This window comes from Ipomoea triloba, chromosome 3, assembly GCF_003576645.1.
Source record: "Ipomoea triloba cultivar NCNSP0323 chromosome 3, ASM357664v1".
NCBI classification, from domain to species: Eukaryota; Viridiplantae; Streptophyta; class Magnoliopsida; order Solanales; family Convolvulaceae; genus Ipomoea; species Ipomoea triloba.
The window spans coordinates 26,859,796-26,885,415 of record NC_044918.1 but is presented as its reverse complement, the minus strand read 5'-3'; the positions used below and the strand labels follow the sequence as shown (position 1 = coordinate 26,885,415).

Here is a 25,620-nt window from a genome sequence, read left to right as displayed (position 1 = left end):
AAAACAAGAAACAATTAATTAGCACCTTCAAAAAGTTACTTCCTGTGTCCTTCAAAAGCAGATGGGGTGCTACATATAATTTCCACTATTTGTTCTGCAAAAAAATGGGGAAGATACAATCAAAATTTTCCAGTAAAGCTTATATGATAGCTGCCACCAAATAGCACAAAATACAAAGTCATCAAATAATGAGAGAATTTCTTGTATTCTATCAGACTACTGAATTGATCTCAGTCTAAACTGTGCCGTGATTCATTACAAATCAAATCTAGAGCTTCTTCTTTTCTAGACTTGCTGCAGCACGCCTTTGTCGGTGCTTCCAGGCTGGCATCTTCCCCGGGAAGGCCCACCTCAACAATCGTTCCCACGAGTAGCAAGACAGGAACATGAGAACTGCCCAGACCAACAACTTATCTCTCAATCCTGTTGGCAACGGGACTAACTTCAACCAGTCATTCAAGTTCCTGAATAAATCAGAGGTGATAACAGTGAAAAAACCAACAGCACCCAACAGGGCGTAAAGAAATGGTTTGTTTTCTGATATGCTCTGGTTGAAAGGACGGCCCATGTAGTTCACCGCAAAGGTAGCCACCTGCAGCATCATGCTCACCATGTATGAAACCGTATTCACAAGGTTCGGATGAAAATCGGAGTCTGGCTCGATACATTCATCTGGCATGTATTTGTTGGCTTCATTGACAGAAGAAATCAAGAAAAAGAGGTGAACGGCAAATTGCCCTAGAAGAGAGAGAAAAACATAGGCGCAGAAGATATTTGGATGAGGGCGCTCAGCTGAAAGGTTTTGAAGTGGGCGAGCATGCGAAATGAATAGAAAGAACGCAGCAGTAAATACCCCACTGATTGTAGCCTGGACGTCACCGAGTTTCACACCATCCAAGTACATCACACTCAATACATAGGCAGTCGCAAGGCAGTTAAGTCCAAGTATTTTAAACATCTGGAGGGTGGTTACTAGGGTACTGCGACCTTGACGGATGATGTCTGTGGTAGGGGCTACTGAAGCATGCTTTGCAGTGAATGGTGATGCCATTGAGGCATCCCCAAGTTTAACAATAGGGGCTTGACCATCACCGCCCTCATTTAGCTCATCCATGAGTTTCTTCAACTTCTCCCGTTGCATCTCTGCCGGTGTAAGATGGCGGTTAGCAGCTTGGCTACTGGTGGATTCTGACCTTGAAGTACCTCTACTATTCACACTACCATCTCCATTCTCTATTGCAGGCTTGAGTTTCTTTGACTTGGGATTTTTTGGGGGTTCATTTTTAGATGATGCAGATTTCTCACCCTTAGAGGGCGGAATTGCATTCAACAAAGCTACTCCAACATGTGCCTGAAGGAAAAGAATTACATTACATTAAAATAATAGCTGCTTAATACCCTGACAAACCACTTTCAGCAACCTAGCTAAAAAATGTAAAGGCACAGGTTTTGCAATCATGCTACTTCAATTCTCCTCAGTATAAGAAAAGGCAATTTTTTTTGTTATTGTTAATGGGGACAACTTGGTTCATTAAAACAGCGCACGGCAATCTGCAACAATTCACCTCTTGAAATTCACAAATAACAATCTAGAACATAGAACCATGATATACCTGCTTCAAGGCACCAACATCGTTAGTTCCATCACCACACATCAGTGCTATCCTTCCCACAGACTTAAAAGTGGTCATAATAAGTTCCTTTTGCTCAGGGGCAACCCTTGCAAATACCTGGAAAACAGAAGACCCTTTTTACAAACTAAAGTAAAAAGAGATCAAGCAAGAGAGAGAGAGAGAGAGAGACAAGCGTGTTTTCATTCAGCACAACCTTGACATATGGAATTACTTTAAGTGTAGCTGATGTCTGCTGCAACATCTCAACACATTCACCTCCAATACAAAGATCATAAGTTTCTGAAAGAGCTTCTACTTCATTCTCACTATTAAATCAATATAAATAAGAAAGTCAGAATATGAATAGAAATTTAAAAAGAATAAAACCATTCGGAGTGTATATGTACATAGACATAAGTCTTCCGTTTTTTTAACTCCTAGTAAAACCAGAACAAAAGGTGTGGATTGTAGAACAGACAACAAAATGGAAACATGGCAAATTCCAGTCATAGAGCCCACAATATGAGAAGAAAAAATAACTGTCAGAAACTACTTGTTATGGAATATAGATATAATATATAGAATCTCTATAGATTAGGCAGTCTTAGGGATTTTGGTATAGGCATATGGAAACTTGTTTCCTTGTTTGGTGTCTTCTAGCTTATATATATATAGGGTTGGGTTGTTTATTCTCTTTGGTGAAGTATGTACAGAATATTCATAAAGTATTCTCTTTATTCTCGTAACATGGTATCAGAGCGTGTACGATAAAGGATTTTTTTTTCTCGCTCCGCTGTCGCCACCGCCCATCTAGGAGGACTCGCCGGCGTCCGGCGACCCTAGCTGCAGAATCCGGCACCGATCTGCCCAGCGCGTGAGACCACGCGCTGCCATCAACAGCCGCCACCTGTCACATGCCAGCGCGTGCGGCGTCTCTGGCGACCGGAAAGCTTCCCCGATCGACACCTCCAGGATCGCCCAAGTCCAGTGGTCTCGGATCTAGACTTGGTTTGGATCAGTTGCTTCGGTTTTACGGTCAGGTTGTATCGTACACCTTCAGGTTCCTATTTTGTGTGCTTTGTGATCTGTTTTTTGGTTTGGTATGGCTGAATATCAATCTGATATGTTGCTAAGTCGGTTCTAATCTCTGCTGATGAGTTTGCTGAGTTTTCTCAGTACCGAGCCTCTTTAAAGCATTCATCATCTTCGGTCACTGCTATTGCTAACTCCGGTAATACAACTTCTTGCCTTCACTCGTCTTCTTCCAAATGGATCAGAGACTCAGGAGCCACAGATCATATGACAGGTAACTCTAGTCTATTTTCCACATTTTCTCCCTATACACATAGTCCTCCTGTCACCTTAGCTGATGGATCCACCTCCCGTGTACTTGGGTCTGGTACTGTTTTGCATGTTCCCTCGCTCCCATTGTCATCTGTCTTGAGCCTGCCTAACTTCTCGTTCAATTTAATTTCGGTCAGCCAACTTACTCGTACTTTAAATTGTTGTGTTACGTTCTTTCCTTACCATTGTCTGTTTCAGGATCTTACGACAAAGAGGGTTATTGGGAAGGGGCACATGTCTGGGGGTCTCTATATTCTTGACACCACGAGGCTGGAGTCTATGGCTTGTTCCAGTGTTGTTACCCCGTTTGATGCTCATTGTTGTTTAGGCCATCCTTCCCTTCCATTGTTAAAGACATTATGTCCTCAATTTCGGAGTTTGTCCTCCTTATCTTGTGAGTCACGTGAGTTTTCTAAGCACCATCGCGTGCATTTGAGTCCTAGAGTCCAGCTGAAAGGCAAATCAGATCACTTCATGTTTTACAAGTGGTCTAAAGCAGGCATTATTTGGTTAGTGGTCTATGTGGATGACACTGTCCTTACAGGGGGTGATATCGAAGGGATCTCGTCTCTCAAGACATTTCTTCATAGTCAGTTTTCAAACAAAAGATTTGGGGCCACTGAAGTACTTCTTGGGTATTGAAGTTTTAAGAAGTAAAACAAGTATATTACTTTCTCAACGAAAATATGTACTTGACTTACTATCTGAAATAGGAAGATTGGGTACTAAACCATGCAATACTCCCATGATACCGAACATACAACTGTCAAAGGAGGGGGAATTGTTTAAAGATCCTGAGAGGTACAGGAGTTTAGTTGGGAAGCTGAACTACTTAACAGTGACTCGTCTAGATATTGCATACTCTGTTAGTGTGGTGAGTCAGTACATGGCATCTCCAACTATTGATCACTGGGCAGCTGTAGAGGACAACTTGAGTTACTTGAAAGGAGCCCCGGGACATGGAATTTTGTATAAGAATCATGGTCATACTAGAATTGAGTGTTTCACTGATGCTGATTGGGCAGGATCAAAAGAAGATCGAAGATCAACAACTGGCTATTGTGTTTTCTTTGGAGGTAATCTGGTTTCGTAGAAAAGCAAAAAGCAAAATGTGGTTTCTCGTTCAAGTGCAGAATCTCAATATAGGGCAATGGCACAATCAGCATGTGAAGTGATGTGGATAAACAACCTCCTGAATGAATCGGGTTTCAAAGGTCCAATCCCTGCAAAACTATGGTGTAATAATCAAGTTGCTCTTCATATTGCATCCAACCCAGTATTCCATGAAAGAACCAAGCACAGAGATTGACTGCCACTTCATTCGTGAAAAGATACAACAAGGTTTAATATAGACGGGATTTGTGAAGACTGGAGAACAATTAGGGGACCTATTCACAAAGGCCCTTAATGGCACTCGAGTTAGTTATTTGTGTAACAAGTTGGGCATGATTAATATCTATGCTCCAACTTGAGGGGGAGTGTTATGGAATATAGATATAATATATAGAATCTCTATAGATTAGGCAGTCTTAGGGATTTTGGTAGGTAGGCATATGGAAACTTGTTTCCTTGTTTGGTGTCTTCTAGCTTATATATATATATACATATATAGGGTTGGGTTGTTTATTCTCTTTGGTGAAGTATGTAAAGAATATTCTAAAGTATTCTCATTAATCTCATAACACTACAAAAGCAGGGCAAACATGCAAATATTAGAAATGGTCTTTAAATACGGTTATCTGTACCTGTAACTGACTATGTCAGTCTCATCAGGCGAAACCCAGTCATATTTTTCATTGTTCTTTGCACGGCTAAGAATCATTGCTGGTTTGGAAATGATGTGAACTTGACTAGCTACATGGCAAGCTGTCAAAGCTTGATCACCAGTAATCATAACCTAAAAATAACATGGAGATGAGTATTTTATCAATCCCTAAAATTATGTGGAGATGAGTACTCAAATTACAGTGTTACACAGTGATCTGAGATATCTACATACCAAATCATGTGATGATTTTTTTAACTCAGACAATACAGTAGCTGAATCTACTCTGATGGGGCAATTAAATACCTGAATTTTATTGGAAGAAGATTGAAATAAATAAATAAATAAATAAATAATAAAGATACCAGATGAATTATATAATAATACATAAAATGAGATTGAGTTACCGCAAAGCCAGCAAAAGTAAGGCCACTTTCCACAATGTCTCTTTCCAGGCTTCTGGCTTCACTAACCTTCAACAAGTTGTAAAATATAACAGACACCTTAGAAAGATAAAGAATGCAAGGGGAAATAATGAAAAAGCAATATGGAGGGAAAAAAGTACATATGTACAACATTAAAGCAAAATGGCGCAAAGACACAAATGACTTAAATACTTCCAGTCCTCAATAAAACAAACCATGCATAAGGGACCACTTCAATGCAGAAGGCTAAGATCTTGAGCTCAAAAAACGATATAGTATTAGTACCAGAGGATCTTGAAATGCCAAAAGATCATAACGAGAGTTTTGCCATACTTTTATCCAATGATCATGCTTAAGGGATCACTTCAATGCAGAAGGCCAAGATCTTAAAAGCTTAAAAGCCATATAGGATCAGAGGATCTTGAAATGCCAAAGATCATAACAAGAGTTTTGCCATACTTTTATCCAATTATCTGGCTACTTGCCTCAATTAACCTAGAAATGTGTGGTTTTTGAATACTGTAATCTACTATACAATGTGAGCACAATTTTTCTAGGATCTACAGTTTACATCTTCTAAGACAGATAATGGTAAATGAAAATAATAGATTTCTTGATAAAGGAGTCTTACTGTCATCTCTGGAAGAGGTTTAAAAGCCAGGGCCAACACTCGTGATCCTTGACGGGTGTATTTCTTGTAGGTAGGGACATAGAAATGTGGAACATCAACAAGTCTATCCTGAATTGTTTCTGGTGCACCCTGAAAATTAATTGGTAACAACTTATAAGGGTGCTCTGAAATGATCCGCTACTCACCCTTCAAGGTTAGATGATGGAAAATCACATTCATGCAACAGGCAAAAGGTTTCTCCAGCTTCTTGTTTTTTTTTCCGACCGGGTGTTTGAGGGGGATATATTCAAGCTACTTGACTACTTGTACATGGCAAGAATGTGGTAATTACTTTTTGCATTTTTAGGAGAAGTATTTCAACATTCAAATGCACAAGTAACAACAAAGAAGTCTTTTATGTGCAGACCAAGAAATTGATGTATAGGATGGTTAAACATAAAACCATGTTTTTAACTAATCTGCTAAGAGTGTAATAAAAATACTGGAAAAGATCAAGCTAGCAAACAAGCAACTTACATAAATACTGGACAATATCAAGCTAGCAGCCAAGCAACTTACATAATGCTATGAAGTCAATTTTATATTAGAGTAATTTCATAAAATATCCATGATTCTCCACTTCTAAACGATTCGTTATCATACACACACAATAAATAAAATAAAATAAAAACTCGCTCTGTCCAACTTAATTTGTCCTCTTTTCCCTTTTAGTTCATCTTAAAATAATGTCCACTTTCCTAATTTACATACCACTACCACTGACTTTTTTACTTACAAATTTACCCTTTACTCCTTTTAACTTTTCTAGGTCAGTCCTAATACACTTCCTTTTAGAAAGACAAATTTGGAAAGGATGTCGTATTTTATTTGTTTTATTAAATATCATGCCAAACACAACTATCACTTACAAAATGGGATGGAGGGAATATTAACCTTTTTTACTCACTATTACGTGTAGATTGGAAAGTGATAACAATACAGAAAGTACATGTGACAAATCTCTATGTGCAAACCTTTACAAAGGCAAAAAATTAGATAGTAGTTATCAACAAATTTACGTTATTCTGCTCCAATTCAACTATAGAGCACTGTCGACAAGCCCATGCCAACTCCCTAAAATTTTTTAAGAACATATATAAAAATCTCTATGTGCAAACCTTTACAAAGGCAAAAAATTGCTCTTGCATCCGAACAACCACTGCCATTCTCTTCAAGTGAGATGCAAAATGGTGCCTATGCACAATTTGAACAGCATCATCTCCACCCCTGCAGGAGTAGACAATAATTCACAACATATGAGAAGAGTATTGTGTTCAAAGTGCTATTTTGAAATAAGAAATGGAAGCCAATCAAGATAAAGAAACCAAAGAAATGCTCAACAGAAATGGAAAAAATTTCAAACCTATTTCAAATGGATTTTAACCATGAGGTGTAGAAATTATATGAAAAAAAAAAGAAAAAAAACCCGCAAATTAGATACCTCTTGCCAGATAGTTCTTATCGTTGATAAAAACCCACATACATTCCTAGATAAATGTATGCATGTATTTTGCACAATGGCGTGCCACAATCATAAAAAAAAGATTTAGTTGACCTATATACTCTTGGAAGACACTACCAACATACATACAGATAGATATCCATAGAGGAGATACAAGAAAGAAAGAGATGAAACAAGATAAGGTTAGGAAAAAGCTTGATAAATCCAACACTGTTGTAAAAATGACAATTCAATGCATGCTTACTTTTTTGGCATGGCTTTTTCATCTGATTTGTATGACCAATCAATCCCCTTAAGTGCAGCCTTCTCCAGAGGATCACCAACCTACATTACCCAAAAAAGGAAGAAAATTGGCCATAGAACATGAGAAAAACACACAAGATTGCCCCCAAGAGCTGAAACTACCAGAAAAACACACAGCAACTTCCCTATAATGGTCTTCAATGTGGTCGTTCAAGCAAGAGATGCAGGGAAGAAGCAATAAAAACTTGCTTATTATTTGGTGATTCATTATATGTGATGGTATAAAAATACCAGTAGAAGTTGGCTAACTTGCAAATTCAGGTTCTTCAAAGGCAGCCAACTTTTCTCCATTCTATAGGCATGGATTTTATTTTAGCAGGCCAAAAACTAGAATCTGAGTGACTTCAATAATGGAGTGAATTGCAGATTATCAATACGAACCGATAGTACTTCATAAAAACTCAAAATAAAAGAATTGATACCATGCACATCACCGAGGATGTAGCCTAAGTTGGAGAACATACACCCTCAAACTAGATTCTATGCTACAAGAACCTATGCCCTTGGTCAACAATGAAGCATAACCCTACACCTAGAAGGAATAACAATTTGAAAAGCCTGAATGCCTGATCTCAGAATATATTAACTTCAAATTCTTACCAGCTTATTATCAACAAAAACCAATGCATGGCAAGAGGCAAGAATTTCCAGAGCTCGTCTTGGGACTTTACTCATATCTCTTTCCAAGTCTTCACTATCTGTCAGCCCACCAACACCAGAGAATTCCTGACAGTTGAAACATCAAAATGTCAAAAAATGAAGTGCCCAAAAGGCCAAAGGGTGAGATGATATTGCCAGCTCCATACCATGTCATCTGATGTCAACGTCCCAGTCTTATCAAAACAACATATATCAACCTGCAGAAGGAACCAAGGTCAAGTACTATTTCATCACTAGTTTCTCATAGTTCAGAATTCTTGAACTAAAAATACATATTGACTTATCGAGAATTCCAATCACAGAATCCAAAAGTACCTTCCCGGCAAATGGGATTCGAAATGGCTCAGTGCAAAATATCCCACGTCGTGCTAGTGCAATCAAAGATGTATTAACAGCTATTGATAGCTCCATTGGTAGCTCAGGGGGGATGACTGAAGTAATAATCAGGGAACAACTGAGAACCAGCTTGTATTTACTTCTTGTTGGGTCCTCAAGCCCCTGCATTAGGAAACCCATATCAGAAACAAAACCATTTCACATCATATTCAATAATTAAATTCAACATAAGTTTACAGGAATGCCATATTCACAAATTTACACTATAGCTCCACCTCAGAAAACTTAGAAAAACTATTTTCCTGTTTTTCAGGTTTATAATCACATAAAGATAAGTTATACCTTCTTAAGAACATAGCCAGCTGCAATTAGCGCAAACACGACCAAAAAGAGAATGAATAGTCCACTTTCCCAGCTGTTAGCAGTTACCTATGACATAGAAATTAGGGCATCATTATGATCTATCCAGTGTCTGCATAACCATGATCAAGCAGTGTTTTTACAGAATTACCCTCTCAGTGGAAAATAATATAGTCCGCATCAATTTTCCTTGGCTAGTCTCAAACCCAGTTCGTAGAACAACAGCCAAGCAGCCACCATCAGGGGTCTTCATTTGATGTGTCTACCCATACAGAACCAAAAAGATCAAAATATGAACTGACATAAAACAATTGGATAAAACAAAGTAAAGCTATAAATGACCTTATCTGGTGTGTGTTGCAAAATCTTTGTTCCACCAAAAAGGACGTGAGCTTTGTCTCGTCTAGCTGATAATTTCTCACCAGCTCCTCTACCCATGATTGAAACCTGAAATTAGCATAGGAAACTGTCTTTCACCATGAAAAATAAAAACAAAATAATGCTCTGTACAAAAACATCCATCTTCCATAGCTCACACTCATGCCCCATGGATAGAATAGAAATTTAAGATGCCAAAGAAAACCCAAAAAAAAAAAAAAAAAAAACAGCATCTGCTAAAATTAAACAATTCTCCTTTGCATATAAATATTTAGAGAAATTTCTACTTTTGGTCCCACGACTTTGGTATCATTTCCACTTTTGGTCTCTGACTATTTAAATTTCCACATTTGGTCCTACGACTTTTAAATCCCTACCACATTTGGTCCTTCCGATCAAATTCCGGTCACATTCTGATCACCGGCAATTATTTTCCGGCGAATGAGTTCAGTTAAGGACAATTTTGTCATTTCATTTTTTAAATTTAAAATAAAAATAAAAAAATAAAAAAGAAAAGAAGAAGAGACAGAGAAGCAGGCGGGGCTGGTCTTCTTCTTCTTCGTTCGGCGCCGGCAATAGAAAGTGCAGAGAAAGATCACAAGTATTTTTTTTTTTATAAAGTTACATGCCAATCCAAGAAACTCTTTCAGAAACTCAAAGCCATTGTACTGAAAATTCCAAATTATTGTGATCCTATCTTCTGTATTATCAGAATCTACCATAACTTCTTGCAACCAAGCATTGCTATTAGAACTCCAAAAGTTCATTCCACCATGTTGAGCAAAAGGTACTAGTGGAAATAACATTCACCGCTCATAAAAATCAATGCCAAATGACAAAGGAAATAAAAAGAAACTAACCTTCCATTGGGGAGTGGATTCACCAGTCAGTATAGCTTCATTCACAATAGCACTTCCAGCTAGCAAAAGCATGTCAGCTGGCACATTCTTGTCCTCTCCACTTTGACCAACAGAACGCCCAATGGACACAACATCTCCAGGCAATAGGTCAGTTCCAGATAATTTTACCCACCTAAAATAGAAACTCTTATTGCATGGGAAAAATCTATCCATATTTTCTACATCTTATAAGCATCATATAGTAGTAACAATAAACTGAAGAAAACAAATAGTATTTGAATAACATACTTGCCACAGCGATACACCATCAAAGTCTCACTATCAACTCTTACACGTCTAAGCTCAGATAGAGTCTTTATACGGCTCTTAGCCATTGTTGACTCGAACATAAACAGCATAAACAAGGTGAACAAACTATAGTACCAGTATTCATCTAAACACCATAAACCCACACAAAAGACCTGCATAAGACAAGCAATAACAAAAAAAAAAATTAAATTAAATTAAATTACAAAGGGAGCATCAAGAACTCGGAACAAAAAGGAATACTTCAATAGGGCTGAATAGAGGAATGACTATAAATCATATCAAACCTGGAATACAAAAAAAGGTTCCATGCATTGTTCTTTCATTAATTTCTGAAATGTGGGCTGAGGATATTCAAACCTACAGTCAGGAAAGTAAAGATTAGGAGCAGAAGGAAACAACTAAGATAATGCAAACATGAATCTGACTTCAATAAATAAAAAAATGTTGCACTTCATTGCTAGGAATGCAAACAGGGGCCAAGCAAAGGTGAATGTTGCAAGCATAGGAAATATTCTAAGAACAAGGTGAGAGGCTAGTTCTGAAGCTTACATTGTCGTGTGGAAGGATTAAAACCTGGAAACTTATCTAGAATATTTTATTTTACTTTCATTTGCTGCTCTATTTTTGTTTATGGAAAAAAAATACTTTACTAAAAAGAAATGGAGGACAGAAAATAGGACACTTTCTTCAAATTAATTCAATCATTTCAATGTTGAAACTGTAAGGGTTGCATTGATGCATGTTGGATCAATAAATTTCAGTATAACAAAAGAGTTGCTCTCCTATATTATGGAAAGTAGCCAATAGATAAACTGATAAAGACCACAGAAATAGCATGTCGTCTAAGCCAAGTTGAAAGAATATTGATTTTATTTTTCATTTTCATTTGGTCTTTTCTTTCTATCCTTTTTCCATTTCAAGGTTTTTCTTTTAAATTTTTTATGGACTGGGTGAGGGCATGGNAAAAAAAAAAAAAAAAAAAAACAGCATCTGCTAAAATTAAACAATTCTCCTTTGCATATAAATATTTAGAGAAATTTCTACTTTTGGTCCCACGACTTTGGTATCATTTCCACTTTTGGTCTCTGACTATTTAAATTTCCACATTTGGTCCTACGACTTTTAAATCCCTACCACATTTGGTCCTTCCGATCAAATTCCGGTCACATTCTGATCACCGGCAATTATTTTCCGGCGAATGAGTTCAGTTAAGGACAATTTTGTCATTTCATTTTTTAAATTTAAAATAAAAATAAAAAAATAAAAAAGAAAAGAAGAAGAGACAGAGAAGCAGGCGGGGCTGGTCTTCTTCTTCTTCGTTCGGCGCCGGCAATAGAAAGTGCAGAGAAAGATCACAAGTATTTTTTTTTTTATAAAGTTACATGCCAATCCAAGAAACTCTTTCAGAAACTCAAAGCCATTGTACTGAAAATTCCAAATTATTGTGATCCTATCTTCTGTATTATCAGAATCTACCATAACTTCTTGCAACCAAGCATTGCTATTAGAACTCCAAAAGTTCATTCCACCATGTTGAGCAAAAGGTACTAGTGGAAATAACATTCACCGCTCATAAAAATCAATGCCAAATGACAAAGGAAATAAAAAGAAACTAACCTTCCATTGGGGAGTGGATTCACCAGTCAGTATAGCTTCATTCACAATAGCACTTCCAGCTAGCAAAAGCATGTCAGCTGGCACATTCTTGTCCTCTCCACTTTGACCAACAGAACGCCCAATGGACACAACATCTCCAGGCAATAGGTCAGTTCCAGATAATTTTACCCACCTAAAATAGAAACTCTTATTGCATGGGAAAAATCTATCCATATTTTCTACATCTTATAAGCATCATATAGTAGTAACAATAAACTGAAGAAAACAAATAGTATTTGAATAACATACTTGCCACAGCGATACACCATCAAAGTCTCACTATCAACTCTTACACGTCTAAGCTCAGATAGAGTCTTTATACGGCTCTTAGCCATTGTTGACTCGAACATAAACAGCATAAACAAGGTGAACAAACTATAGTACCAGTATTCATCTAAACACCATAAACCCACACAAAAGACCTGCATAAGACAAGCAATAACAAAAAAAAAAATTAAATTAAATTAAATTACAAAGGGAGCATCAAGAACTCGGAACAAAAAGGAATACTTCAATAGGGCTGAATAGAGGAATGACTATAAATCATATCAAACCTGGAATACAAAAAAAGGTTCCATGCATTGTTCTTTCATTAATTTCTGAAATGTGGGCTGAGGATATTCAAACCTACAGTCAGGAAAGTAAAGATTAGGAGCAGAAGGAAACAACTAAGATAATGCAAACATGAATCTGACTTCAATAAATAAAAAAATGTTGCACTTCATTGCTAGGAATGCAAACAGGGGCCAAGCAAAGGTGAATGTTGCAAGCATAGGAAATATTCTAAGAACAAGGTGAGAGGCTAGTTCTGAAGCTTACATTGTCGTGTGGAAGGATTAAAACCTGGAAACTTATCTAGAATATTTTATTTTACTTTCATTTGCTGCTCTATTTTTGTTTATGGAAAAAAAATACTTTACTAAAAAGAAATGGAGGACAGAAAATAGGACACTTTCTTCAAATTAATTCAATCATTTCAATGTTGAAACTGTAAGGGTTGCATTGATGCATGTTGGATCAATAAATTTCAGTATAACAAAAGAGTTGCTCTCCTATATTATGGAAAGTAGCCAATAGATAAACTGATAAAGACCACAGAAATAGCATGTCGTCTAAGCCAAGTTGAAAGAATATTGATTTTATTTTTCATTTTCATTTGGTCTTTTCTTTCTATCCTTTTTCCATTTCAAGGTTTTTCTTTTAAATTTTTTATGGACTGGGTGAGGGCATGGCAGGTTAGGATTATAAGAGAAGTATTCTGAAGATGCCATCTCCCTTAGCATTCCCATATTTGAAAAGAATTTTGTAATTAACTAAATAGAATGATACAGAACAAAGATGACTCACACATTACGGCCCCATTTCTCAGTAGCAGCAACAACTTTAGCTTCAGTTCCATGGCCAGTATTCTTAAGATAGTATCCAAATGTTTCCTTGCAAGGATAAGGAAGCTTACAGAATGTTCCCTTCTCCTTTGAATAGATAAATCGTTGCTTCCTAAAATCAAAATAAATCTCATCCACATTTTCAGTGGATGAAGATGCCAGCTGCAGAAGCAAGAGTTTACATTATAAGCTAAGCAATATTGAATGCTTGGGAGTCACCATGAACATGAATCCAATTCATACTTATGATTGTTGAAATTGAGGGATTGAAAGACCTGGCGGGTGGAGAATAACAACCACCCGCCAGTTAGCGGAAGCAAAGTATGTAAGAAAACCAGAGAATAATAGAATATATGAATGTATTATAATGAAAGAGTACAGTAGGGTTGTTCTCTATGCCTCTATATATACTAAACTACCTACCAAATCTACCATAATAGGAATAGGAAACCCTAATAGGAACAGGAAACTAAGTCCAGCCTACTAGGAGTTTCCTAATATTGAATAATAGTTTCCTAATATTCAACACTCCCCCTCAAGCTGGAACATTTGAAAGTTCCAAGCTTGAATCAAAACAAACACTCTACCTCACTCAATTACAAATGAAAATTAAAAACAACTAGAGGATAACAGTGCTGGATGGCTTCGGAGGGACAATGCTATACACAACCCTTGGAAATGCATCAAGGGCGAAGCTTGTCACGAACATCCTTGGGAATAATGGCTCCAAGGGTAAACACGAACACCACCACAACAACATAAGCACTCTAGGATTGATGGCTTCAAAAGAGATTGCGCTATGCCTGACCCTTCCTTGGGAATGAAGACGAATGCACCAAGAATGAAGCTGAACACAATCCTTGGGAATAAAGGTGAACACACCAAGGACAGAGCTGAACATGATCTTGGGAATGAACACACCGAGGATGGAGTTGAACACGAACCTCGGGAATGGAGATGAACACACCAAGGATAGAGTAGGACATGCTAACAAAGCCTTCATTGAACTTCATTGAGAGCGGTAGAGGCGAAAAAGGGAGCAAAGAATAGCAAAGGAGTTTACTGTGAACTGCTTAACAAAAAAACAAAACTCCAAACACACTGGAAGCAACTGTGAACCCAAAACCTTATGAACCAAAATCCAAATACACTCCAAACAGACTCCAATCACACTGGAATGAACAGGCGACGGCGGCCGGCGACACAGCGACGGTGGCCGGAAACTGGCGGCAGTGACCGGCGGCCGGTGGCGGCGACGGGGAATTCCGACAACACGGGCAGGTGCGTCTCCTTGAGACGATTCCAGTAGTGGTCGCGGCATCCTGATCGGAGACCGGGTGACGGAGATATGGCCGGAAAACTCTCGAACTTCCCGACGGCGGGCGGCGGCGCGTACGGCGACCGGGTTTGCGGCGGAAGACTCGCGACGATGTTCCCGAGGGCTCTGTGGTGTTAGATCGGAGGAAGAACCACGAGATCGACGGTGAACGTGAAACAGTCGCGGTGGCGCGGCGATAATTCCCGGCGAGGTGCGGCTGCTACGGCAATGGGGATTGGGTCCTAGGGTTTAGGCTCTGATACCATGTTGAAATTGAGGGATTGAAAGACCTGGCGGGTGGAGAATAACAACCACCCGCCAGTTAGCGGAAGCAAAGTATGTAAGAAACCAGAGAATAATAGAATATATGAATGTATTATAATGAAAGAGTACAGTAGGGTTGTTCTCTATGCCTCTATATATACTAAACTACCTACCAAATCTACCATAATAGGAATAGGAAACCCTAATAGGAATAGGAAACTAAGTCCAGCCTACTAGGAGTTTCCTAATATTGAATAATAGTTTCCTAATATTCAACAATGATAATTGACATCCTTAAAACAACATTATCAGGATCCCTAAAATCCTCACACTTTTTTCGCATAAAAATTTTATCAACAAGAGAAAGGGAAAATACAATTTTTACGAAGATGCTGGAATGTAGAAGGGGCCAAAGAGAAAGCAGAGTACAAAAACACAGTGCACAGTGCTTATCCCATTACATCCGCCACACTTTCAGGTTAGACTGCAAGGCAATCACAATCAATGGTAATAAACATGGAAGAAGAGGAGGAACAAGGACAATTAATCTACTTGTATGGTAGTAATTAAAGCTATGAGCCCTTATAGAGCATTCTGCCTCATTAGTGATTCAGTGGCCAGTGGGGAGGGTGAAACTAATAGAACTGATGATCTTGGATGATGTTGCCCACCATAATATATAAATAACACATATTTTTAAAAATAGAAAATAGGAACAGAGCAGTTTATTTAATTTTTGGAAATGTTGTATCATAATATACTTGGTAGCAGTAATGCTAAAGACATTTTTTATTGATTAGCAAACATCAAATCGAAGAAGAATGAAGTAAAAATAGTTGAAGATATTTAGTGGTAAAGTTCAAGTGCACAAATTCACAAAATTGCTCTATGTTTCCTAATTTAGTGTAACATGATAAAAGTAACAGTNTCTATGTTTCCTAATTTAGTGTAACATGATAAAAGTAACAGTTTACATAATTAGCAAACAAAAATAAATTCAAGGAGACATCTTAATGAGCCCAAATGAAATCAAGTTCCAAACCTTTCTAAGGTAGAGTGGCACAACTTCTTTAGAGCCACAGAATTTTGCTGGAGTAATTTTGCAGGCATCAGTAAGATGAATGTCATCAACCTGTCACATGAAGATTCAATTATGTTCAGATTTCAACTCAACTGGATGAACTGAACAGGTATTGGGGACAAAGAATCACTGAAAAATCAAGCTACCATTTATATCATATAGTTAAGTTTAAGAAGGTTGTTAAAGGGAGGAAATTGTAACCCTTCTCATACAGTTTTTATCAAAACTTCTGAAGTTAGATGCAATAAAAAAAAATTGTAGGCCATTTATATCACTCCTACACCCAGATTAACTAAACACCAGTAAGGGAAGTACATTTACCTTTCCAAGGACACTAAATTCTATTAAAGCACTCCCCCTTCCTTTTTACCTCCTTGAACTAATATTAATACTAATAGTGTCAACACCCAAGTTGGTAGAATCAGAAAATTTATATTAAAAAAAATAAAAAATAAATAAAATAAAAATAAAAATAAAATAAAATAAAAAACACTGTCTTGGTGAATTCCAATTTTATTAAGTTTTAATAATTCAGTAAACATTACCAGCATCTTTGTTTCCACATAATACAAACTTTATTATAGAATGGCCATGTGACATAAAGAATCAACACATACGACCCCCCACCCCTCACAAGTTACTCTACATTTTTTTCTTACAAGTAGTTGGAGAAGTAGTAAACACAGAATTTATCAATCGAGAAAAATAAACATATACTACACTACTATATCCACAGATGCTCAAAGTCCTAGCATTTTTAGTGTAGAAAATAAAATTCAATTCAAAAACACTTATACACTTCAATCACACGAGGAAAAAAAAATCTTCATTAAAGATTCCTGCACTTTTGGTAATTTGCAGACATTGTAAGATGGAACATAGTAAAGGAGGAGAGATTTATTGAGCAAATAAAAAGCAGAAAAAACTGGACCTTAGAATACTTGATAAAGCATTTGAAATTGACGGACCAAACAGTGAAGAGGAACACGAGAATGTGGGAAACTGCGATGCCACCGAGAACTATACAGGCATCAACGAAATCCAAGCTAGGAATAACCACAAGTAGCCACAACACATACAAAGACACGAAGGGCCAGACGTCCAAGCGCCATAGTCGGTGCCTCTTCCTCAGCAAATCCACACTATCCACCACTTTCCCACCGACCCGAAACCTCGTCATCTCTGCCGCCGGCGATAACCTAAGTATTGGAACTCATCGAAATGCTTTTTCAGGTGAGGAGAAGGAATCGGTGAAATAAGAAATGGTGTACATAAATTATGCATGCTCTACCTCACAACAAGAAATTACATGTTTATGCAACCATTTCTTTACACAAGACACCATAGGAAGGAAGCGATGGGTTGGGGAGAGGGGGTTAATTCGTAATGTTAACTCGAATGAAATACAGGCTCAATTATGGCTTCACATGAAAAGAAAATAAAATAGATTAATATATTTGAACAGCTGCAAAAGGGAATAAGGGATATCCTTTTCAGTGAAATAAGAATGAAAAAACCCTTAAAAAGAGAGAGAATAATATATATTTACATATATACCACAACTTGAAATTGTTCAGCATCACAAACCCCAAAATATGCAGTAGCTGAGAAAACTATATATCCAGCCACACTATTCATGCACAGAAAGGATATATGTGTTGTGGCATTTGCAATATATACAAATACTGAATAGAAATGATCAGATTATAGGACATCACTTACAAGTAGACTTAGCTGCCATCCATAGAAGGGCAAAAATATTTAGAAAGTTAAGACACATTACAAAAAGAATGTTCCTACAGAAACCTTCTCCCAACTATTTAAATTTGGTATTCCAATGTAGTATAAATGTATAATCAATATTTTAGCGAATTGGTCATTTGAAGGAAATTTGAACATATAAACATAATTGAATCTTAGTCTATCGTGCTAGTAAGACAAACGATAATGTACTACCAAACAATCATTAGGACATCGGCAATCTCAAGTAAATACTATATAAATGTATGATACTTTAATATCAAAGAAATTGCTAATAGTAATAAATTTATTAAACACAGTACCATCCAACACCTTACTTCATTCACCAGTCCACACGAGTGTCCATAAAATGGATGCTAATATAAACAAACATGGTACTAGAATATGTAGGATCTGGTTCCAATCAGTTCAGAGCAAAACTTAATAGTTATTACACATGCATTATATCCACTGCATATTATCTTTGATAAATACTTGAAATTTAGTGCATGCCCAATGCATCTGAAATAATGTATCTATGAAATAAAATACATGCTGAGCCGCCTGAGCCTATTAATATTATTGGATTTGATTAAACATGTTACAATGATTAGACTACTAATATAAAACAGTCAGGTTTAATAAATCATTGTTTGACTCAGGGATTCAAAAGCTTCCAATACCTATAATGTATAAATTGGCTAACACGCCTGCAAATACAAAAACCTTAAAATGTAACTTAAATACTCCTATAACAATTCTGCCTCATTAAAAATTTGACAGTAAACAGAGAGCACCAGGGTTTTATAAAATCAGAAATATGTAGAAGCCTGTGCCTTCTACTTTATTCGGACACAAATGATATGGGGATAGTCATACATGATGGTAATATTAGATATGTATACAGATTACACGAGCTTTATTAAAAAATATTAATTGTTTGGAGCTTAGAGCTGTTGAAACGGCCGGGCTGGGCAGGTCCGCCAAAGCCCACCCTATGGTCAATTGTTATCCGGTGGACCATGCCATGGCCCGAAAACGGTGCCGTTTCTTTAAGTAAAGAAATGGCAACCATTAAATTTTAACAAATCCCGTATTTTTTGTGTGTTCAAAACAAAATGAAACTACAGTGTATCTAAAATGAAACTGAATAACTTGTCTCACATATTGTGTTTATATTATCAAATTAAACTGTAATTGAATTGAAATGATACTTTAGTTGTGTTGAAATGAAACTACAATATGTATAAAATGAAACTGAATAACATATCTCACATATTGAGTGTGTATTGTTAAACAAAACTATAGTTGAATTGAAATGATACTTTTGTTTTGCTGAAATGAATATACAATATGTATAAAAAGAAACTGAATAGCATGTCTCACATATTGAGTGTATATTATCGAATGAAACTGTAATTATATCAAAATGATATTTTAGTTATGTTGTAATGAAACTACAGTGTATATAAAATGAAATTGAATAACAGTTAAACATATTTGAGTGTATATTGTCCAATGGAGCTGTAGTTGAATTAGAATTATAATTTAGTGGTATAAAATGAAATTCAGTAACAGGTCTCCCTGTAATAAGACTACTGTATGTATAATGTCAAATGAAAATGTAGTTGAAACAAAATGAAACTTTAGTTGTGCTGCAATGAAACTACAATGTATATAAAATGAAACTGAATGTGTAATACAAACAAAACTAATTACACTAAAAGGGTGCCGGAAATGACACCGTTTTGGATTAGGGTGCGCTAAAAAGCCGCCAATAAAACAGGTCTAAGGGAGGTGGGCCTGACCTAGCCCGCCCCGGCCCGCGGGGTTAGGAGGGCCCGCCAAAGTTAATATACTGATTTATGTTATGTATGAATGTCATCAAAGAAGCAATATAAAATCAACATTTAATCACCATTTCTATCAATATATCACATATTCACAAGAAAAATAATTACCAGTAACACTAAATCGCTAATCACGTATTCACAGAGAAAGAGTAATTAAATTTATGTTATGCGTGTTCAGTGTTTACCTCAAGACCTCAAGTAGGTAACTAGATGACTCAGAGACGAGCAGTCGGCGTGGCAAAACGCACTACGCTGAGATAGCTAAGGCGTCGAGCGGACGCACCGTCGCACCACGCTGAGTCAGTGTCTCGCTGAAGTGCAGAACGGAGAGCTGCCTGAGCGGAACAACGAAGCCATGATCGTCTTTGGAAGAGGAAAATCGAACTCACTTCACAAAAGACTAGTACAGAGAGAAAAAAAAAATTTTAAGAAATTGGGGATTTAGAGAATTAGGGTTTTGTTATGTAAATTCACTAAATCGTTAACCTATATTGGGGATTTTGAGGATTGCAATGTGCGTGAACTGCTCAAGCCCGAAAGGAATGTAAGAGCATATGGAGTTTTTTTGGGGGTTTTTACCGGGTTTTTGTAAATATAATTAGGATAGAGAAAATGGGAGAAAGAAAAAGAAAAAAGGAAAAAAAAAACATAAAATCTGACAACAAATAAAAAAAATAAAAATAAAAAGGTAGGTCAAAGTCGGAGTGGCCGCCTCCGCTGGGGATTTGGGTGGTTTTTTTTTTAATTGTTCTGCTCATTTCTAACATGAATCAAGTTGTTACAGGAGAATTATCTCTTCTCATTTTGGCCTCCACATCAGTTCACGGAAGCAACATGAAGTTTTTATATTGACATAAACCCCATATTACCTAATGATGGTCATGCTCTAAGAGATCTACAGCATGGTTCGTAGAATAGTCTGGAATGGATATCATTCTTAAAAATAGACTTTCTTTGTTTATTTTGACCTTTTAATTTTAGGAAATAACATTATTGGATATCAACTATTCTTTTGAGGAAAATAGAAATTCCTAGGGCTCTAGATATTAGCTATTCGCAAGCATTTGTGAATAGTTTTTGTATTATAATATAGAAATACCATTTTCTATGCATATATATATATACTAGTATTATACTCGTGCGCTGCACGGATGAAATTAAAGCGAATATTTAAGAAAAGTTAACTACTTTATTTAAAACAAAAGAATATTTGAGATTACAAATTATTAAAAACTTCATGGTACACAACATTTGTAGTATAATTACTACTCTCAGTACCTTCGTTTGCTATCAAAAATCGTATAGTTGATACATGAACAAAAACCGGTTTCCTTAATAGTAAGCCTACGTGTGTCAAGGTTTGGCCTTGACTTTTGTTGATAGTCATTGCGTATGATAGCATCAAAGGAAATTGTCTTCTTTGAAATTTAAAAGGTAGTCTTGTATCAGTTGGGGTCATTGACATCCTTGGTATCAAGACAATTTGGCCTGCATTATTCCCTGTAACAATCTTTGCCTCCACAACATGATCAGATAATCTGGTGATGATAAGTCTTGTACCATTACATAGACCCATCGAGTGATCTATGTTTCTCAACAACATAACCGGAGATCCCACCTTTAAAGTTAAAGCATGGTTAGGTATGCCAGACGCTTTCAACCCATTTAGAAACTCAGGAGTGTGCATATCAGCCAGGATACCACTGGCAGAATCAGATTTACACACAGTATCGCAGCTTAGATATGTTTTGCTTTCCGCAACATGTAAATCAGTCATATATTCATTGATTGCATTGACAACGTCCAGTGTTGTAACACCCCGGCTCGGCTTTACCGTGCATCCGGAGTAGTTACCGCCACACCTAGACTGAACCCAATCAAATCCAGATAGAGTTCACTCTAGATGCACAGGCTGAAGATAAGGAAATTGTTTCATATCGTCAAAACCCGTCATAACTTCATATATGTATATATGAGTAGCAAAAGGGTAGCTATACTAGCTACAAATATGTACAAGAGTTTTCTCTCGGCCCATTAGAACAAAGTTTGGGCTATTCTCTCCTCTAAAACCTCGATGGGTAGAACCCATAACTCGCCTGAACAGCATCCATGAAACACAATGGACTACTGGGAACAGGAGACCAGACAGGTACAACCGGGTGAACAGGATTAGGAGCATAAGCCGGAGCTGGAGGATCAGGAGCGAAGCCAGGAGTATACGGGTTGTCGCCCGTTAGATACTGTACATAATCATCATAGTCTAAGATAGGAAACATGAACTCTGATGAGTCACCAGAGTTCCCGGGGCTGCAAGAGCCCACGCTAGACTGCATCTGATAAAGGACACAATGAAGTGTAGTTAGCACGACGGCTAAGTAAGGAAATCCATTGTCACTCAAAAGTAAACAAAGGTTTCGAAAATACAATAATAATAATTTGAAAGCTGTAAGCTTTACCTATAAGTTGAAAGTCTACCTGCAACCAGATTATCAACAAAAGAAAGTATAGTAGAGCATATTAATTGCATCAACATATAATACTTTCATTTCCGGGAATTATCATCGCTTTTAACTCAAAAGAGAGTGTTCAACAGCACACTTCAGTGCTCAAATTTCGTGACATTTTATTCTTCAGCAAAGTTACGGAGTAACTAAAATTTTATAGTTAGAATTCACTTAGTTTCCCCCTGGATAAGTGTGAGGCCTTTTTGGAGTATTTTCAACAACCTCGGGCCACGGCACACAAGCCTCCCGCAGGTCAAACATCTCAACAACCTCGGGCCACGGCACTCATGCCTCCCGCAGGTCAAACATGTAAACAACCGCTGGGCTATGGCAATTAAGCCCTCCCGTGGGTTAATCAAGTCCTTCACAACTTTATCCAGAAACTAAGGTTTTCAAAACATTCTTTCTTTCCTTGATATTTAATTAGTATTTTCACGCAACGTCTCAAAACGATTATTTCTTTCAAAATATGTTTCCAAAATATTCATATTTGTCGTTGACTTTCTACCATAAATTCCCAAGTGACAAGAGTTACACTTGTTTCTTGAAAACACGATTTTTCTTCCAAACCAATGTACGTAATTTACAAAACAATATTTGAACTTTCAGAAATTGAACTCGGGTGCCCGTAGGCCTTTCAAACATCATATCATGCAAGAGCAGAAATTACGGAAGAAAGTTCGGTCGAAAACAGAACCGCGCACTGCAGCCGCGCGAATTCCCGCACCGCCGGACGCACGGCGGACGCGCGTGTCCGGGCCGCGTCCGGCCGTTCGGCCGTGATGCCGAAACACTGGACACCAACGGACGCGTAGTGGACGCGCGTCCGTGGCCGCGTCCGGCCTTTCGGCCGTGATCCCGAAGCACTGGACGCCGATGGACGCGCGGTGGACGCGCGTCCAAGGCCGCGTCCATCCAAATCTGCCAACTTCGGGCAGCAAAAACCGCGTTGTAACGCCTCGATTTTCCACTACTTTCACAAGTATAAGCCTATATGGACATAAATACAACATATACCTGCATAAATTAGCTATGAACATGTATACAAAAATTACCAAAAATTTTTGTGTAGTTTCTTGAGCCAACTAGTATATCCTCAAACTTAACACATAATTTTCACGTAAAATTCCAAGTCTTATAATTTACTAGCAATTGTTCATTTCCAAGTGACTAAACCGACTTAAGGGATTCCTTACCTCCCAAGTAGTTTTTACACCGTAGAAAATATGGTGATCCCTTTCTTCAATTTTCCACCGAAGATCCTAAATAATAATCACCATAATAACAACATTTTCATGAATCCTTAGTTTAACTTAAGTTCTAGGAAGGATTCTAGTCATTTTTACCGAATAAAACCGAAGTTTTACCTATTATGGAAGCACTTGTGTAGGAAAATGGCTATGGAGTTCTTGGATCTCAAAGTGGAAGATGATATTTTCCTTCTCTCCTTTTCCTTCTCTTAATTTTCGAAAATGGGGGGTGGGAGATGTGGAAGACTTAGAGTGTAAGTTACATCTTAGCATGACTTATCCCATACTCTCTTATGACAAAATAATAATTAATTACCATGTGGTAAATAATGTGACACTTGTCACAATCCTATGGTAAGTATGGTGAGTCTTATAGAATAAGATTTGCCTTGGACAGTTAGGGGTTAAATCAGATAAAAGTTCGGAAGAATATAACTTAGTTCGGGAAAATTTTAATACCAAAATTATTCTAAAAATAATCCCGTCATTAACCACTAAAATCGGAAAATTTTCCGGTATCTCGCGAAATACAGTGGTACGAAGGTCCGTAACAAATTCACTCTTACAGTCCGTTTAATTCTCACTTTGAACTAAAAAGGAAATTCACGCTTACTCGTATCATGCTTAATAATCCGTTTCCTAGGGAAATTCGAACAGTATATACATCCTTAAAATTTTTACGGTTCATGACCGGTACGTAGATCGCAGCTTATTAATAACCAGTCTCACTTATAAAAATCCTTCTGAATTACCGAGAGATCATCTCACGAATATCATAGCCTAGAGAAATATTTTTCGAACCCTAGACTTATCGGAATAGCTGAGGGGTTACAAGTGTGGGAGCCAAAATTGCCCTATTTGATATGTATTGTTGCTGACAACCTCCTTCCTTGAACAATGGAAATATACTATCAACAATTGTGGCTATGTCATTACCATTAGCTGGTAACAACATTTCATCACGGATGTGTACGTTTGAATAACCATCATTAGGTCCTCCCATTGGTCCATCTCCTATAGCAGCTAGCCACGATGCAAATTGTTGAACGGTGCTAAGATCAACTGTTGATTCTTTGTTTGAAAGTCTTAGATTCTTTGTTAACCTTAGCACTTGACATGAATCCCAAAGGTACGAAGTGTTGATTGAAGCTGAAACAATGTCTTGCCTTGAACCTCTAGGGATCACTAGCAGTATTTGTCTGAAATCACCACCAAGTACTACGGTTTTGCCTCCAAACGTTCGGTTTCCAGCATTCTGATCAGTGAACCGAAAAAGATCACGCAATGTCCTATCTAGTGCCTCGAAGCAATGCTTGTGCATCATCGGTGCTTCATCCCATATTATAAGTTTGCACTGGATAATGAGTTCTGCCAAGCTACTCCCTTGGGTGATATTGCAGGTTGAATCTTCTGTGACTGCAATTGGTATTGCAAACCTCGAGTGTGTTGTTCGGCCGCCAGGCAGCAATAAAGATGCGATTCCACTGGATGCTACGTTGATGACAATATCCCCTCTAGATCTAATTTTTGCAGATAGCGCTCTCCAGACAAATGTTTTCCCAGTTCCACCGTACCCGTAGACAAAGTACAACCCCCCTTTCTGGTGGTCTACGTCATTTACTACAGTTTCGTACACAACTTTTTGCTCATCCGTCAATTGCCTTTCCATTGTTTGACTATCCTTTAATAATGCGTCACGGTCGTAATCAAGCTCATCCCACAACAGACGATTATCACAACGCACAACATCATCGTAGTTTGGAAGTGGCATATGAGGGTAATCTTTCAATGTCTTGTTGTACGACTGTAACAGAAGCTCTATTTCAATCAAGGCCAAATTCTTCTTCTCGTCATCGGACAAACACAAATCTAAAAATTGTAAAGGACAATGTTAAACATATTATGCTTAAATATTATAAGTCTGGAATATTATATAAAACGAATTCTAATTTACCTTCTTGTTGCAACACTTTGCGCTTGTTAAATTGTACATATTCTGCTAGATGTTGCCACACTACGTTCCACACATTTTCCGGGCGATTGACCAAGTTTGAAGTAAGTAGTATGACAAACAATTTCCTCAT

At 37.4% G+C, this 25,620-nt stretch overlaps 2 protein-coding genes across 3 annotated transcripts; both read right to left on the bottom strand.

Annotated features, from left to right (window-relative positions):
• LOC116014447 (probable manganese-transporting ATPase PDR2) lies at positions 1-20,245 on the bottom strand. Of its 2 annotated transcripts, XM_031254507.1 has the most exons (22): positions 19,968-20,245; positions 17,121-17,388; positions 16,151-16,240; positions 13,489-13,688; positions 12,696-12,768; positions 12,391-12,563; positions 12,103-12,274; positions 9,281-9,385; positions 9,090-9,200; positions 8,921-9,007; positions 8,558-8,740; positions 8,389-8,439; positions 8,183-8,308; positions 7,524-7,603; positions 6,936-7,044; positions 5,779-5,907; positions 5,130-5,195; positions 4,957-5,028; positions 4,703-4,854; positions 1,828-1,939; positions 1,614-1,730; positions 1-1,351 (listed from the first exon to the last, which is right to left on the bottom strand). In XM_031254507.1, the coding sequence occupies exons 2-22, from the start codon at positions 17,367-17,369 to the stop codon at positions 269-271; spliced, it is 3,540 nt and encodes a 1,179-aa protein (XP_031110367.1). In that variant the 5' UTR covers positions 17,370-17,388; positions 19,968-20,245; the 3' UTR covers positions 1-268. The 2 variants fall into 2 exon arrangements, with proteins under 2 accessions (XP_031110367.1, XP_031110366.1); XM_031254506.1 differs by lacking the exons at positions 12,103-12,274; positions 12,391-12,563; positions 12,696-12,768; ... (2 more) ...; positions 17,121-17,388; positions 19,968-20,245 and adding exons at positions 10,177-10,348; positions 10,465-10,637; positions 10,770-10,871.
• LOC116013152 lies at positions 18,273-25,620 on the bottom strand. Its single transcript, XM_031252804.1, has 5 exons — positions 25,491-25,620; positions 24,648-25,405; positions 23,467-23,477; positions 21,061-21,485; positions 18,273-18,343 (listed from the first exon to the last, which is right to left on the bottom strand). The coding sequence occupies exons 1-5, from the start codon at positions 25,618-25,620 to the stop codon at positions 18,273-18,275; spliced, it is 1,395 nt and encodes a 464-aa protein (XP_031108664.1).